General features: G+C 35.6%; 3 protein-coding genes across 4 annotated transcripts; 2 read left to right on the top strand and 1 right to left on the bottom strand.

The window, feature by feature from the left end:
- The first annotated feature begins 2,469 nt into the window (after positions 1-2,469).
- LOC110857024 (prostaglandin E synthase 2) lies at positions 2,470-4,430 on the top strand. Its single transcript, XM_022105636.2, has 6 exons — positions 2,470-2,609; positions 2,730-3,061; positions 3,148-3,222; positions 3,309-3,587; positions 3,668-3,874; positions 3,976-4,430. Exons 2-6 carry the CDS (start codon positions 2,774-2,776, stop codon positions 4,318-4,320), a joined length of 1,194 nt encoding a protein of 397 aa, XP_021961328.1. The 5' UTR covers positions 2,470-2,609; positions 2,730-2,773; the 3' UTR covers positions 4,321-4,430.
- Positions 4,431-4,546: 116 nt separating this feature from the next.
- Positions 4,547-8,014, top strand: LOC110842420 (acetyl-CoA acetyltransferase B, mitochondrial). Its single transcript, XM_022088164.2, has 14 exons — positions 4,547-4,774; positions 4,853-5,001; positions 5,371-5,452; positions 5,531-5,590; positions 5,693-5,717; positions 5,796-5,825; positions 5,890-6,022; positions 6,160-6,220; positions 6,319-6,372; positions 6,457-6,708; positions 6,865-6,895; positions 6,972-7,160; positions 7,257-7,448; positions 7,552-8,014. The coding sequence occupies exons 2-14, from the start codon at positions 4,901-4,903 to the stop codon at positions 7,590-7,592; spliced, it is 1,251 nt and encodes a 416-aa protein (XP_021943856.1). The 5' UTR covers positions 4,547-4,774; positions 4,853-4,900; the 3' UTR covers positions 7,593-8,014.
- LOC110842423 (alpha-mannosidase 2) lies at positions 7,711-14,691 on the bottom strand. 2 transcript variants are annotated; one of them, XM_035847910.1, is made up of 21 exons: positions 13,749-14,691; positions 13,122-13,642; positions 12,817-13,049; positions 12,495-12,713; positions 12,347-12,422; positions 12,218-12,277; positions 12,048-12,132; positions 11,805-11,971; positions 11,587-11,643; positions 11,401-11,499; positions 11,239-11,323; positions 11,109-11,152; positions 10,921-11,019; positions 10,765-10,843; positions 10,378-10,700; positions 10,067-10,279; positions 9,733-9,924; positions 9,610-9,667; positions 9,204-9,525; positions 8,941-9,094; positions 7,711-8,843 (listed from the first exon to the last, which is right to left on the bottom strand). In XM_035847910.1, exons 2-21 carry the CDS (start codon positions 13,542-13,544, stop codon positions 8,250-8,252), a joined length of 3,582 nt encoding a protein of 1,193 aa, XP_035703803.1. In that variant the 5' UTR covers positions 13,545-13,642; positions 13,749-14,691; the 3' UTR covers positions 7,711-8,249. The 2 variants fall into 2 exon arrangements, with proteins under 2 accessions (XP_035703803.1, XP_035703825.1); XM_035847932.1 differs by lacking the exon at positions 13,749-14,691 and having other exon boundaries at positions 13,122-13,737.
- Between the last annotated feature and the right edge of the window lie 631 nt (positions 14,692-15,322).

Consider the following 15,322-nt stretch of genomic DNA (forward strand, 5'->3'; position numbering starts at 1 on the left):
CTCTCAACTTGGTCGGATTGGTCGAGTGGAATCTCTGAGGCTGGTTTTCACTTTGTATCCGCCCAGCCACAAACTCGTCACTCTGAATTGTCGTAACGTTGCTGTTGGTGAAAGAAAGCTTTTCTCGGCGTCTCATTTCCGCTAAAAACGTAACACGAGTTTACATTGTAAATATATTTATCAATTGTATTATACATGTATGTAACAGTAGAAAAGCACCACGGCATCATCATTTTTCTACTCAAACCATTTGGATTTACACGCTTTTCTGTTGTAACACTCTATTTACTCTCCTGCTATATAAATACGAAGGGAATGGAGGTTTTCCCTGATGGGATGAATAAAGGGCCAACAGTAAGTTTGAGATATGATGAATGATGGAAGTCTCTCTCCACTTGAGAATCTCACAATCAACATCACGCTCTTCTCTCTCTCTGATCGCAGATTTGGACACGGAGTGAGAATGAAAGAATGGAAACTGCGAAGTGTTTGATGGGTGGTAAATGAGGTTTCAGTCTTGTCGGGTGAAAAGTGAGGCCTGCTGCTGAGAACATGCCGAGGAAGATGAAATCTGGTGAAAACTGTTCTTTAAGGCTTTAATACTAATGCTCAAAGCAGTACAGTAGTGCTGGACTCACTCAATACATACAACAATTTTCAATGGAGCATTAGACCAACATTAGTTTCACCTTTCATCCATCCGTGGTTCTTCATGAATGATGTGATTAAATAGATAGTTTGTTTTTATAACTAAAATTGGGGTCCGTATTGATTTTTTTAAATGAAGAAAATGACAACAGGCGCAAATTTCTAGCTTGTTAGAACAATGAGAAACAGCATTTTGCATTGATACCTGGTATTACCTACCACATGATTGTTTTGTTGTCTCATAACAACTGGACGGATGGTGTTTCCCCCGCAGTCAGGTAAGTGTCGGAGGACGGATGGAGTCTGGGAGGGAGGAGGGTGTGAGAGAGGGGAGAAAGCGTCATTAGTTCCTCTTTACAGATTATTGCTCTTTTGCGTGTTGAACGTGGACGCTGCTCCTCCATTTCATTCACTTTGCTGAATTCAAAGAAATCTCTGGAACCCACAGTTGTCCAAGTTCCCACCAACTTTTCACACCTTTTACCAACCATTACTTCACTCCCATTAGGACAACAATAGGATCACCTTCGTGCTTCTTTCACCTTTCTAAATCTCTCCATAATGTTCAAATTATTTTCCTCTCTCTCTCTCGCTTTCCATCTTCTTCTCGAGTTTTTGGAACGTTCATTTTATTCCATTATTCATCCAACACGGGTTTTCATGCATTTGCCATGTCAGTAAATAAGAGAGAAATTTTAATTCATTTTCAATCTTATAAGAATTTGATGAAATTAACTGATCATGCGAGAAGTAGTCTTATTTAGGAAAACATTGCTTGAAACTATGCACAAGTACATTAGGAAAAAATGCAGCATAATTAAATATGTATGTTCGTAAATCTGACAAAGATTATAATTAAATATAATTTAGAAATCAAATACGTAAATCCCCAATAATGCCAAAAATTGTTACCCAGCCGGGAATCGAACCACGGCTCCCTTGAATTAAATATAAAACTACTTAATCAGAATACTCAAATATATGTAGCATGAACTATGAACCAAACATTCGTCAAATTATTACAACAAAAAAATCAATCTTTCAGGTGGACTTTCTCTCACGTATTTAATTACAGCACATAACAAGATTATTGACATCCATCATAGTGCTTATTAGTTTCGCTAAACGCTCGTCATGTCAATGTACAAATCCATTACACATATCGTATGTTTTATTTGGTGCAAAGGGATCATTTACACCATGTACTGATTCAGTACTACTGAATTGTTGTCCCAATCCAAAGTAGTATAGGATCATGATTGGTTTACAATAACTTTTGGGTTCCATTTAAAGACCTCATACAAGCTTTTTTCCTGTTTTTGTTTGCTGATTCGAATTATAACTGCTAAGATAATTACTGATAAACAACAAGTTTACTATTTTGTAAAACTATGGGAGTTTATGGGACTCATGTATTTCCTAATATGTGCAGCTTGGGGAGAATTGAGAATTTAGTTAAAATTAGGTTTGACATCAGTGCAGAATAAATAAATTAGTTATTTTGAGTATGCAGCTAAATCTACTTCAATAGTAGACCCATTCAATATCACTAACCCCTATCATACTTTATAATATAGCATTACTTTATCATATAACAATAAACCACTTTGATATGCAGGTAGATATGTACAGAATCTACATTCAACATAACATGATGGTTAGACTAGGAATGAAATTGTGCTCATCTAATCGAAGAGACAAACAGTACGGAGTTTGACCAATATAGATTTTTTATTGTCAATGGAACTCAATTTTTGAAGTCGAGGGCGATGGGGAAATTTTTCTTATGGAGAAAGTTGGAAGAAAGGCTTTTTGGGGCACCACGATTTTACGAGCACGGCGCCACTTGCTTTCTCCGCTCATCCTTGTTTTACTCGCTCACAAACACAATCGCACGGTTTACCAATTTGTCTGTGAAAGTGAAATATATATCTTCTTGCAACTTTGGGAATTTTGACGAGGTAAATCAACAAATTAGTAGCAAGGAATTGGAATATTTTGAATATTACTATTTTCTACTGAATAGTCAAAATGTTTTCAAGCTCGTCAATTTTTGCATGTTTGATTTGTGAAATTTGCAGAATTTTTGGTATTCACCAAGGCAAGTACAAGCATTGGTGAAAAAATGCGGGGAGGATCTCTCATAAGAATTGTGAGTCGCTGTCTCTACACTGGAGTGGGAGCTGGGCGTCAGCGGCTGGCCCCACAAATCTCGGTTGTCGCCCATGCGGCGAAAACTACTAAAAAGCGAAGTGCTTTGTGGTGGACGGCGGTCGGATTTGGTGCTGGAGCTGCGATAGGAATAGCGGCCGGGTATGATCAAATTAGAAAAGCCCGAACCACTGTTGCCAACACGGAAGAACAAGGTCCAATTTTGCTCCAAGAAATGCCAAATGTTCAAGCTTCACGATCTGTGGGTTAATTAATATTTTTATTATATTCACCGACATTCTTACAATTGGAACATTTTAAAGTATAAATCGTCATGTGTTATTTTAGATAAAGTTTGCTACGGATGTTTCTGGCCTAAAAATTACCTTGTTTCAGTACCAAACTTGCCCATTTTGCTGTAAGGTATACATTGCGCTGCAGATTAATTTCACATTAACGAAATTGAACTCAAATACATAATGATCATACATTTATATTTTAAATTTTAGGTACGAGCAATGTTGGATTATTTTGGAATCTCGTACGATATTGTGGAAGTTAATTCCATCAAGAGGACACAAACCAAATGGTCAAAAACGTACAAGAAGGTTCCTATTCTAGTTGTGCAAACGCCACAAGGGGAAATACTTCAACTTAATGACAGTTCAATGATTATCAGCGCTTTATATTCCTACTTGTTGGCAAACAATGGGCAAGAATCTTCCATGGCTGATACAGAACATACTCTGCTGAGCATTGTAAAATACTATCCAACACTAAAATACAATGTGAGTTTTTTTTATTCGATAACATTTAGTATGTAGATTTGAATACGCTATGGCTATAATAATTGTAGGAATAATTATAGGATGACACGGGGAAAGAACAAAGCGATATTATGAACAAGTATTTCTTGATGATGGCGGAATCAAATATGGGTGGAAGGAGGAAAGAAGATATTGTGGATGAGCGAAAATGGAGAAAGTGGACGGACGAAGTATATGTGCATACCTTGTCCCCGAATATTTACCAAAGCTTCACAGAGTCTCTGGACTCCTTTAAATATTTTGACAAGGTTGGTAAATGAAATTATTAGTTAGTATTTAATTAGTATTAAGTACTAATAAATACTTTCTACAAAGTAAAGTAACATATTTCCTATATAATATAATTAAGGTTGGAGAATGGGAAAAAAATTTCACCACATTCGAAAGATCAGTGATAATATATCTCGGAGCTTCTGCTATGTGGATCATTGGAAAACGACTCAAGAAGCGTCATCACCTGAAAAATGATGTTCGACAATCTCTTTATGACGAGAGTGATTACTGGATGACCAACATAAAAAAGAAAGGGGGACAATTCATGGGAGGTCAGAATCCAAATCTTTCAGATTTGGCTGTATATGGTGTTCTCAGTGCCATCGAAGGATGTCAAGCGTTTAAAGATTTGACTAGTCACTCAAAACCTTTACAAAAATGGTATTTCGGTGTAAAATCTCATCTAAAGACCACGCAGTGATAAGAAGCCAATGCATAAGTTGTAGCGTCTCAAGTAGTTAATTTATACATTGTAATGATGACTAAAATGAACACACCGAAACCTAATAAATAATACGACTATATAGACAATCGCCGTGTCTCAAATATCCACCTTTCCTTAGAATATGTATGCACTTGCTCAGCTCATCAAACCCAACTAACCCGGCATGCATATAATCCCGAAAGGGTTGAAATCAGCTCATATGCACATACTGGTTATGGTTTGTTACACAACGATGGAAGTGTAGGGTTTTTTTACACACGTTAACGTGATTCTGCTCTCGTATTAATAGTTTTACGTGACCTTCAAGGTCACAGAAAGATATCCAACACTAAATCATATTGGCACTCACGTGCCGTCTGAAAATTATACTTTTCATATTTTAAGCGTTGGACTTGATTTAGCACGCTACTTTGTGTTGATTGATAATCAGGTAAATTTTTGTTACATAACATTGAATAAAGTCTATTGATTGATAATAAAAATTAATAATTGTTTCAAATTATTCAAGCTTGCAATAGGAGCTGAGTCGAATTTTACCCACACTTTGGACATTGCAATGAAACTGTTTCGTGCGTCAAAAATGATTCGCCATATTGCACATCAGCGAAATTTTTGCTCTTCGGCCGCTCGACAAGGTTCCGAGGTTGTAATTTTGAGGTAAGAATTTATGAAAAAAACAAGGGCGACGACATGGATAAGAGGGCATAATATAATTCATTTATTAATAATGACAAATTGAGAGTAAGAATAATATCAGGTGAGGTACAAAATGTTTTAAACTCAAAAACGTCAACCATAAATTTAATACATTAAATAACACGAATTATTTATTATTATTATTATTAGAATTAGAATTATTATTAGAATCACATAGTCTAGTACGTATCCTCGTCTTCAAACGCTTCATCACTATACGTAAATTGTGCCCCATGAATCTCAACATGATCACGCGTTTTCTGTGCCATGTTAGGATGCTGTAGCATTAAATTAATATTTGATAAATTTTAATTTTGCGTTTTGTTTTAGCTCTGTAAGGACAGCCATTGGGTCGTTTCGTAGCAAACTTGCACCTTTGTCTGCGACACAGTTGGGATCGATTGCAATCAAGGTGCAGACTTTTATCGTGATATAATCATGATTTTCTTAAAAAATCTATTTTACCAATGTGTGCTTGTTCTGTAAATAGGAAGCAGTGTCACAAAGTGGTCTTGATGCTGAGAGTGTCCAAGAAGTTTATATGGGAAATGTATGCAAGTAGAAATTAAATACTTGAAATTGTTCTGAATATGCTTTACTTTTAAACAGTATGCTTTTCGTATTTACCACAACTTTTAAAATTTTTACTTAGGTATGCCAAGCTGGGTTAGGCCAAGGTAATTGTTGCAGAAAGTAGCGGTACATTCTCAGGAATTAGCTTGTAAATGTCTATATTTATTTATACTGCTATATAGCTCCTGCTAGACAAGCCGCTCTCTTTGCTGGTAAGAAATACAAGTTATCATCTTTCTTTTAAAGAGACAACAAAGTGAATTTATAATGTCGTAGGGTTATCAAAGTCAACGCCATGCACGACTGTTAACAAGGTTTGCGCTTCGGGAATGAAAAGCGTAATGCTAGCGGCTCAGAATATCAAGTGTGGCGACCAAGACGTAATGGTCGCAGGAGGAATGGAATCGATGTAAGCTGTCCTCGGTTAAAACCTATTTTCTCTTACATGACCTACTTTCGTTACGAACGAAATTAGTTAAAGTTGATATATGATAGAAGCGTAGAACTAAAGATGCTAATTAAATTTCGTACCAAATTCCATTCCAGGTCTAATGTCCCCTATTACATGAAACGTGGCGAAAGCCCTTATGGAGGCGTGACCTTGGTGGTAAGCGATATGGATTTACATAAATTGTGAAATCTCGTAACTTTGACAAGAAACATTATATTACATGATTTGCATATACATATTCTTTAATTTGTCAGGACGGTATAGTATTTGACGGCCTGACGGACGTCTACAATAAATTCCATATGGGGGTAAGAAAACAGGAAATTGCATACAACTACTCTTGATGATAAAATTTGAGATTACATATTTCATAACTTGATTTTTGAATTTAGAACTGTGGTGAGAACACTGCAAAGAAGTTGAACATTAGTAGGCAGGAACAGGATCAATATGGAATTGAAAGCTATAAGCGAGCCGCTAAAGCCATTAAGGATGGAGTGTTCAAGACCCAAATTATTCCGGTTTCTATTCCACAGAAAAAGGGCAAACCTGATCTGGTCATTACGGAAGACGAAGAATACAAAAGGGTGGATTTTGATAAATTCACAAAGTTGGCCACCGTATTCCAACGCGAAGGAGGAACCGTGAGTATAAATTTTCTTGTATATCTAATCTAGAACTCACCGGATTTCTTTGGTCCTAAATATACATTAAAGAAAAAAATGTCATTATACAAGCATGTATAGTCCCCACGATTTCTTGCCTACAAATTATGACTAATTTATTTCATGTCTAAATAGGTAACCGCTGGAAATGCATCTAGTTTAAATGGTAATTAAAATATCTCATTGATACTTGTATCTTTGACCCTGACATTAAACTACTACATATCATTTCCAATTTTTAGATGGAGCATCCGCGATGGTCTTAGCGTCAGAGTCTGCGGCTAAAAGAAGTTCAGTTAAACCATTGGCTAGAATTGTTGGTTACTATGATGCTGCAACTGACCCTATCGACTTCCCAATTGCACCCGTCTTCGCAATTCGAGGACTGATTAAAAAATATGGAATCAAGAAAGAGGATGTCGCGATGTGGGGTACGGGGAAAAATTTATAGTCACTCCAAATTTCAATTAAGTAAGTTTGCATAGGTACTCGAATAATTGTTACGCCTTATTCTATACCCAATACAGAAATTAATGAAGCCTTCAGCGTGGTTGTATTAGCAAATATTAAAATGCTGGATCTGGATCCTTCTAAAATAAATATTCATGGTGGTGCTGTATCGCTTGGACATCCAATTGGAATGAGTGGCTGTCGTATTACAGGACACTTGTGCCATGCTCTCAAACCCGGCGAATATGGCGTTGCTTCTATTTGTAACGGCAAGTCTATCATAAATATTTTATGTATGAGTTGTGATTTGATGGATGACATCACCAATGCTGGGAAGGAAGATTCATAATCATGTGCATATCATTCTTGCAGGTGGCGGAGGCGCATCTTCCATCTTAATCCAAAAGATGTAAAATCTAATCAAACCAGTCAATCAATTGACTAGTGTTTTATTTTTGTATAGCTCTAGTATTGTCATATCCAATCAACTAATTTAGCCGCAATACAGCAGAGTATTAAATATTTGACCAACATTTTATTTTACTGATAACTTCTTATCAAATTATTTGCTAACAATATTTAAAAATTGTCTAAAGTCTATTATTTTATTCAACAATGGAATGTAGACAACACAGTTTTTATTGGATATCATCAGCCTTATTTTAACTCGCATTTTGGACAAATGCACAACACTATGATTTTTTTTCATTTTTATGTAGGATAAGTTTAACCAACAGTTTATCATAGCTGTTGCATTATTCATTCTATTTCTGGAAGCATTGCACAATTTGTGCATTCACCGGACCAACAATTGACAATAAATTAGTAAAGCAAACTATAGCTCACAACCATTTGATAATTTGAACATAAATTGGTAGTACAAGCACCTTTGTCATATTAAAAATAAAATCTGAATATAAAACAAATAAATCATATTTTTTTTTGGAATTTGCACCATTGAAACTGCATTCGTTGGGCTTTACAATTTTGTGTCATTGCACTATAATTGCAATGCACACAAGCGTTGCATTTCTTATAATGCCCTATCACAGACGACAAGTAGGTTTTATTTAACTAAAGGTAACAATGACAGTGCTTATTTCGTAAGGTTCTGTAGTAATATCGTGAAGGTTTGAAATTAGGCCTTTCGTGTTGAGATTATGATCAACTCCTGCTAAATTACTGTGGCTCATTGACTTCACCGTAATACCGTTAAATTTTGTTTGTGGGTAAAAGAGACTCTTGGGATTTGAATTCCCACATCCAGGTTTTTCTCCATCATTACTTGTGCAAAGATATCCTAGTTTCTGGACAATCAAAAGTGCTTGCCGACTGGGAAAGTTCAAATCGGGATTATATGTGGAGTCAGTCACCGTTCTGAGATTTATGAGATGAGCATCGCATGGGATTTCCTGGCTGAGAAAAGGGAATATTTCCACGGCACTGCTGACCTTTTGAGAGGAAACTCCAGCCACATCGTCGTTGACTAAGTAGGAAAATGCTGGATAGCTCAGTTCCTGAGAATTATGGTGTGCTGCCAACGTGGGCTGATAATTTCGATAGTCGTGCTCTGCATGGCGAACTTTGTCGCTGGGGCCTAGCTTTTCCAACATGATAACATAATTTGAAGTTGTGGGGCGATTATCCGTCACTCCTTCGCCCATCTGAAGAACGAAAAGTTCAGTATTTTACGTAACTCTAACTTACGGACCACTACGTAATATTAAATTTTATTTTATTTTGTTTATCTGAAAATATTACCCCTCGAGCGTCGTCATAAACGGTACGTCTTTCCACGAGAGTTTCCAACCGTCCGGATTTCATTGAAGAAAACCCATGTGATCGATCGACTAGAATTGTGAAGCGTTGTTTGCGGGCGTCATCTTGTACAAATGCCATTGTATTCACAGGGTAACTATTGTTGGTTAATATCAGTTAGACTCAATACAAAATTATCTCTAATTTGTCAAATACTTGGTGATGGGCAAATGCAAAATTACTATTGAGTAATTAATTAGACTTACTTATTCCCTTCATACTTGATTTTAGGGACTTTTATCCTCTTTTCTACAGTAAAACCACCTTGATCAGTGTAAAAGGTGGGCTGATGAGTAGGATCTGATTCAGTTTCTAAAATTATGGGAATATCATCGACTTCAACGGGACGCTCATGGACACGAACTTTGGAGACAGATTTGAGATCCGTATCAAATCGCATGTAAATTTCCCCATTATGTTCTTTGAGATCCACCTGATTCTGAATATAAACAGCTTCCAACATCCGGTTATCACCCGCATGAAGAATTTTAGACGACAGGAGAAGTGGGTCGTGGAATAAGGAAAGTTCTAAAACATACACAAGTACAGATTAAATACCACTCACTCACATTATTTGTGCATGTGGAATTGTTTAATTTCACAATTATTTACCACTTGAGATCGGTCCACTTATGATGATGAGTTTGGCATGTGTATTTGGAAATGGAATCTGGAAAATTTAATTTTAAAAAATTAGGAAAAATTAGGTAAAAATTGAAAAGACATTTTTTATACTTCATGTTCCGACTGGACATCAGGCATTAAAAGATACGCTCCACTACGAAAGTTAACGGACGAATAGCTTCCAAATTTCATGTTTACTGCAATTGTGATATTTTCTTTCACTTTTGTCATGCTCATAATCATCCCACTGTTTCGATTGAACAAAACTTGTATTTTGTCATTGTTGAGCTGAATATCTCCCGTCTGAAAATAAATAAATCCCAAATTGCATTTATGCATTTCTTGGTGATGGAATTTCTGCATTCCAAAATCACGTGCCCATAAGATTAGCATTTGAATATACGGAACTTGAGGATACGCATATTTGCATATGTCAACTGCATACCTGAATCTCATTGATTTCAAATATCCCATGTACACTTGTGCAAGCTTTACAGTAGACTTGGGCATGAATGGCGTTATGTTCTCCAGTTGGTGTTGATTTTCGAATTTGAAAGACTGACAGTGAAAGTGGGGCCAATGATGCTAGGAAACTCAACTCAAAAACATCGGCGGATAGGCGCATCGTTCCACTCGTAGTATCCAAAACTGGGTTGAGCTAAAATAAATCCATGATTTGAATTCAGATAATATTTCTGGGACCGTCGATAATAAGTAAAAGTTTGCTATGTATTTAAATAATATTAGCATATTTACTTGCGCTTGAATGAATTCTCCAGAGGGACCGACGACTTCAATGTGTGGCGTGGTGACGACGAACGTAATCAGTTGATAGCGATGTCGTGTGAGAGTGTTGTAAACCACAACTTTCTTGATTCCGGAAGGATTTTCAAAAGCAATCGGAATTTGTTTAGGCTGTTCCCCGAATCCGTCAATTTCTAAATCCGTCGTCAGTATTCCACTATCCGGGTTTCCGTACAAAATAGTTTCAATCGAATTCATTTGGACTCTTTTGCTGAGTGTAAATGCTTCCAAGAGCTTGTTTCCGTAATCTGTCATTGTGTTTGCTTTGGAAGTGCCTAAATATATAGCATACCAACAAAGTAAATTGATGTGCTAAGTAGTTCTTAATTATGCTTTTACCTGTGCAAGCATCATGGTGAGCAAATAATGCCAACCATCTTCTAGCCACAATTAGATCTTCGTACACTCGTGTTAACACCTATGTCACCGTCAAATATATTTCTACATATCTATTCAAGCCCATAATGTCAGCAAGATATTTCTAACGCTGATTACCTGTTGAGAATGATTCAAACGCTTCTGATTCGCTAGGATATTGGCAAATGTGAACACAATTTCTGCACCTCTGACAGAATTTTCTACTTCACGGTGGAACTAAAAAAAATAAAACAAGAGAATAAAATAAGTTACTTATTTAAAATAAACAGAAAAATTAATTGTAAAGTTAAAAGTTTGATAAAAACCTTTTTCCAAAATGGTCTAGTTGAATAATAGCCAGACCAGTATGCTAAAAATTGAAGAAATTAATTACATTACATTATGCATTACAAAGCCATGGTCAAATTGAACATAGATTAATAAATTGATAATTACCTGGTCTCCCGTCAGAAAATATATCAGAATAAACGTGAAAATCGCCAGAAAATTTAAGAGGGACATAGTTAGTATCTCTAAGAGCCTGTAATTATATTACATAGGTACATAAATTATGGATGAATGCAATATTAAATAATGCATATGTATTATTATGCGTACATCAAAGTAATCTGCGACTGTTCCAAATTTTACTTCTGCATTGTAGTACTCTTTGTGTGAGTTGATATAGTTGAATAATTGCATATAATTTGTATATTGCTGAAAGTGATAAAAATTAAAAATAATCCGTTCCTTCATATTAGGAATTTTTTACATTGTTAAAGCTCATATAGTTTTTTAGCATACCTGATCCCACTCTATTTGCTGTACGAAGCGAAAATCATCACCCAGTGATATGAGTGCCTATTAAAAATAACAATGGTATAATTACCAACAAATTTTGTGGGGCCCAAGTATTTTTCTAAGAGACTGCGAAAACTATTATTTTTGCGATTTAAAGTTAAAATACGGATTAAAAAAAAGTTCACAAGCAAGATCTGTACAAATTGAAACATAAAAATTACCATGTTGTGAGGAAATAATGAAGCTGTTCTCCCATATTGTTCAAGCATTAGTTCTGCCTTTTCTTTCACATTGTTTTTCGTAATGGGCTGCATTATCATTGAGTTTTCACTGTATTCTCCAGTAATACTTTTAAAATCAAAATTTAGGCAGATTTGGGGCTGAGGACCTAGAAAATTAAGATTTTTAGTCGACATAGTTGAGGTTAAATTTTGATTATGTAATAATGATAAAAATTAGCTGACCACAGGAATGTTTTATGGAATAAATATCAAAAGGTGCATTATGCGCCAATATTCCATGTTTATTAGCTGCGTCCCATCGCTGAACCTATAATCATAATAATTATATGTTTCGTATGAATTTTGTAATAAAGTTTGAAAGATCTATTAGAGTATATTGACGTAGTGAATACCCATTGAAAATCCGATGATTGTCGATCCATCATCCATTTTTTCCATCCATAATGAATTCTCTGTAATTAACAGAAATTAAGTAGTTATGATGAAATCCGGGCTATGAAAATCAGGGTCATGCAAAATACCTGGATCACCATTCCATCAATTCCGGAATTCTTCAGCAAATACGGAAGCACACTGCCGTGACCAAAGGGATCTACACTAATAAACGTATCAAAAGATTATTTTTAGTTAGTTATGACTTCTCCAAATGCTTAGTATCCCACATGTTACCTCCACGACGTCTTTGGTACGACATCCAGATGCATCTTGACCCATTGCTGACCTTCAATTAGTTGGTCAATCATGGAATACAGGTTTACAGTGCTTTCGTCTGTCATCACCCAACCTCCAGTCACGATTTCTAGACGCCCTTCCTTTACCAGATTTTTCAATAGGGCTCGCTTACGTGGATGAGTGTCTTGCCACCATTTTGATAAAAATGAAATTTCGCTGGAAAAATTAAACGACATGTTTAATTTAACATAACATGTCTCTTTTTACATATCTCGTCACGAAACTTATAATAAGGCGCTAAAAGCCAGGAAATTTCTACCTCCATAAAAACGTCATATTTTTAAACTCTGTCAATTTTTCCACAGCATTGTCCAACACATGCCTAGTCTGCATCGTGTAGTAATCTTCAAATGTTTTCAACCATCCTGGATCGTTATGCGAGTGTGGTACGACGAAAACCTTTAACGGTGGCGTTTTATTAGAATTCTTGGCAGTTTTGTATCTTTGTTCAAAAAACGAATTCCAATACTCCTTTCCTCGGATCCAGTCTCCCTACAGAAAAAAAATGCTGGAATGAGTATTTTTACGCCTAAGGAAGTGGACCCTTATCAGCAAATATATTACATCAAATTCCAGATCAGGATAAAATTCCGTTGCGTCAATGTCAGGCCTGAATAATATTTGACTTTTTGGACATCTCCCATCCTTCTCATATTTTGCTGCTGCACTTGCAAAGCCTTTGTTGTAACGAGGAATGAGATTAAGTTCCGTGCTGGGTACATTATTTTTCTTGCTTATCTGTTGATGAGGTCTGCTTTTACTGCTTCCATCAAGTTTAGTGATCTGATTTAAGGTTTCCACAATTTTTTCTTGATATTTATGAGAGCGAGAGTTTGTTTCAAGAGGGACAAAGATGGTAGGTCCAGTTTCTGATGCACTTCCCAGGATTAGTTGATATAGTGCGAAAACCAATGTTATCAGAACTAAAAGCAATATGATTGTACGGACATTTCTCGGTTTAAAAAGAGACCCTAATTTTACTGGCATTTTGACTAAATATTATATTTGTCCGTTTCGTCTATTAAAAATTTGATGGTTTGGTTTCACGATAATGCAGACGACTTAATGATTCTCCCTTCGTCTTTCTGTATCAAGAGGGTTAAGTTATTTATTCATCACAAATTACTCATGTACAAACAATCAAATTGAAGAATCTACAGATTAAAAAATTAAAACAGTCTCTCACATTACCTGCATTGTTACGTGAAGAATAATTCAACGTCTCAAATAATTTTTCGACCCGTTTACATTTGTATGTACATTGCAATAATACGTTACAGAATTAATAGGAATATGCAGAGTTCAGCAGAAAAGTAATGTTCGTGCAATGCTTTCGACCTAGTATTAAACAACCATTTGAGCATTGTGATATATTATCCAATAAATTTCTTTACTGTCTTCAGTGTAAAAAGTATCACGTTTGTAAATTTCTCAATTTTACGTTTTGTGGTTGACGTCGATAGTACTTTGGTATGTCGCTCGTTTAAGTACAAGATTATTTATTGGAGTCAAAGTTAATGAAAAATTGCTGTGTTTAAAGTGGCAAGACATAAGTGAGAGCTATGAAAGACTGTTTCAGACAAATCATGGAATGTTGCTTCTTAACAGAATTTTCGCACCTAGCTTAACACAACCAAGTGAAACATGAATGATAGCGAAAAATTATTAGTGTAGGTGTGTATGAGTTGACTAAAATAATAAATCGGTATGAATGCTCAGGTGAACTAAAGATCCCGTTGTTATACGCTACTCGTCACTTATGTATTATTATTTCAGTCTCACCATCTGACTAAAGGATACAATAACGTTACTAAAAAACAGTACATATGTATATATTCCCTTCCTTCCTGTAAAAGAAGACGACACGGTAGTTGAAATACAGCGAGTTCAGTCTTCTACCCAAGAAAACATGCGTCGAAAATTCTTCTAATATGTAAGACGAATCGAATCCCAGATTCCCTTTAAGCTCGCTTGCTATGTAAAATTGTCAGCACAGCGATTTTACTTTTCATGCACAAACGATTGTTGTACGTTAGGATGAATTAGTGTTATTCGCCCAAATTTTGTGAGCCAGCCAAGTATTACAGCTCGAATTATCTGAATTTCTAAACTATTATTTCTATTTAAAAAATACTGAAATTCAAAGCAACAAGTACATTAATTCACAAACCTTTCTTCATACTAGACTAATCCGAAGCCACTGCTTGGAGGAGGGATGATCTTCTTTGTGGATGATGTCAATATCATATGTAAAATGCACAATATTAGATGCATTAATTTTAATATTCGGTGTGGAGTTTGAGTTACGAATAAAAATCACAGTTAAACTGAATTATATTCTAGCCAACATTGTTTAAAAAATATGTCGGTCATGCACAATTCGAAATAATGTTTACAAACAGGAAATAGTTCTGAAAATTGCAAGCTATAAAAGCAAAAATATGTGTGCAGACTTATTTAAGGGTTATGTAGATATCACTGAAGTTCATTCATGCACTGCAATTTTGTCATCTTCCCCTTAATTATAAATATTATACATTAAAAATCAACCTTACCAACAAAAGCCAAATGCTTTATGTATGCACATATTTATCTCTTGTCTATACGTGGACAGTTAACAGACATGGAATGGATTTTGTCAATGTGCAATTCTCTCATTACATGCCAGCCAAATTATTATTGTATGCAGTTCAAAATAGTCACCTGCATTAAATTCCTTAATTTAGAATCTAATCAATTAACGGTTAAAACTATCCTCCTTCATA

Source organism: Folsomia candida, unplaced genomic scaffold, assembly GCF_002217175.1.
Source record: "Folsomia candida strain VU population unplaced genomic scaffold, ASM221717v1 Fcan01_Sc001, whole genome shotgun sequence".
Taxonomy (NCBI): Eukaryota; Metazoa; Arthropoda; class Collembola; order Entomobryomorpha; family Isotomidae; genus Folsomia; species Folsomia candida.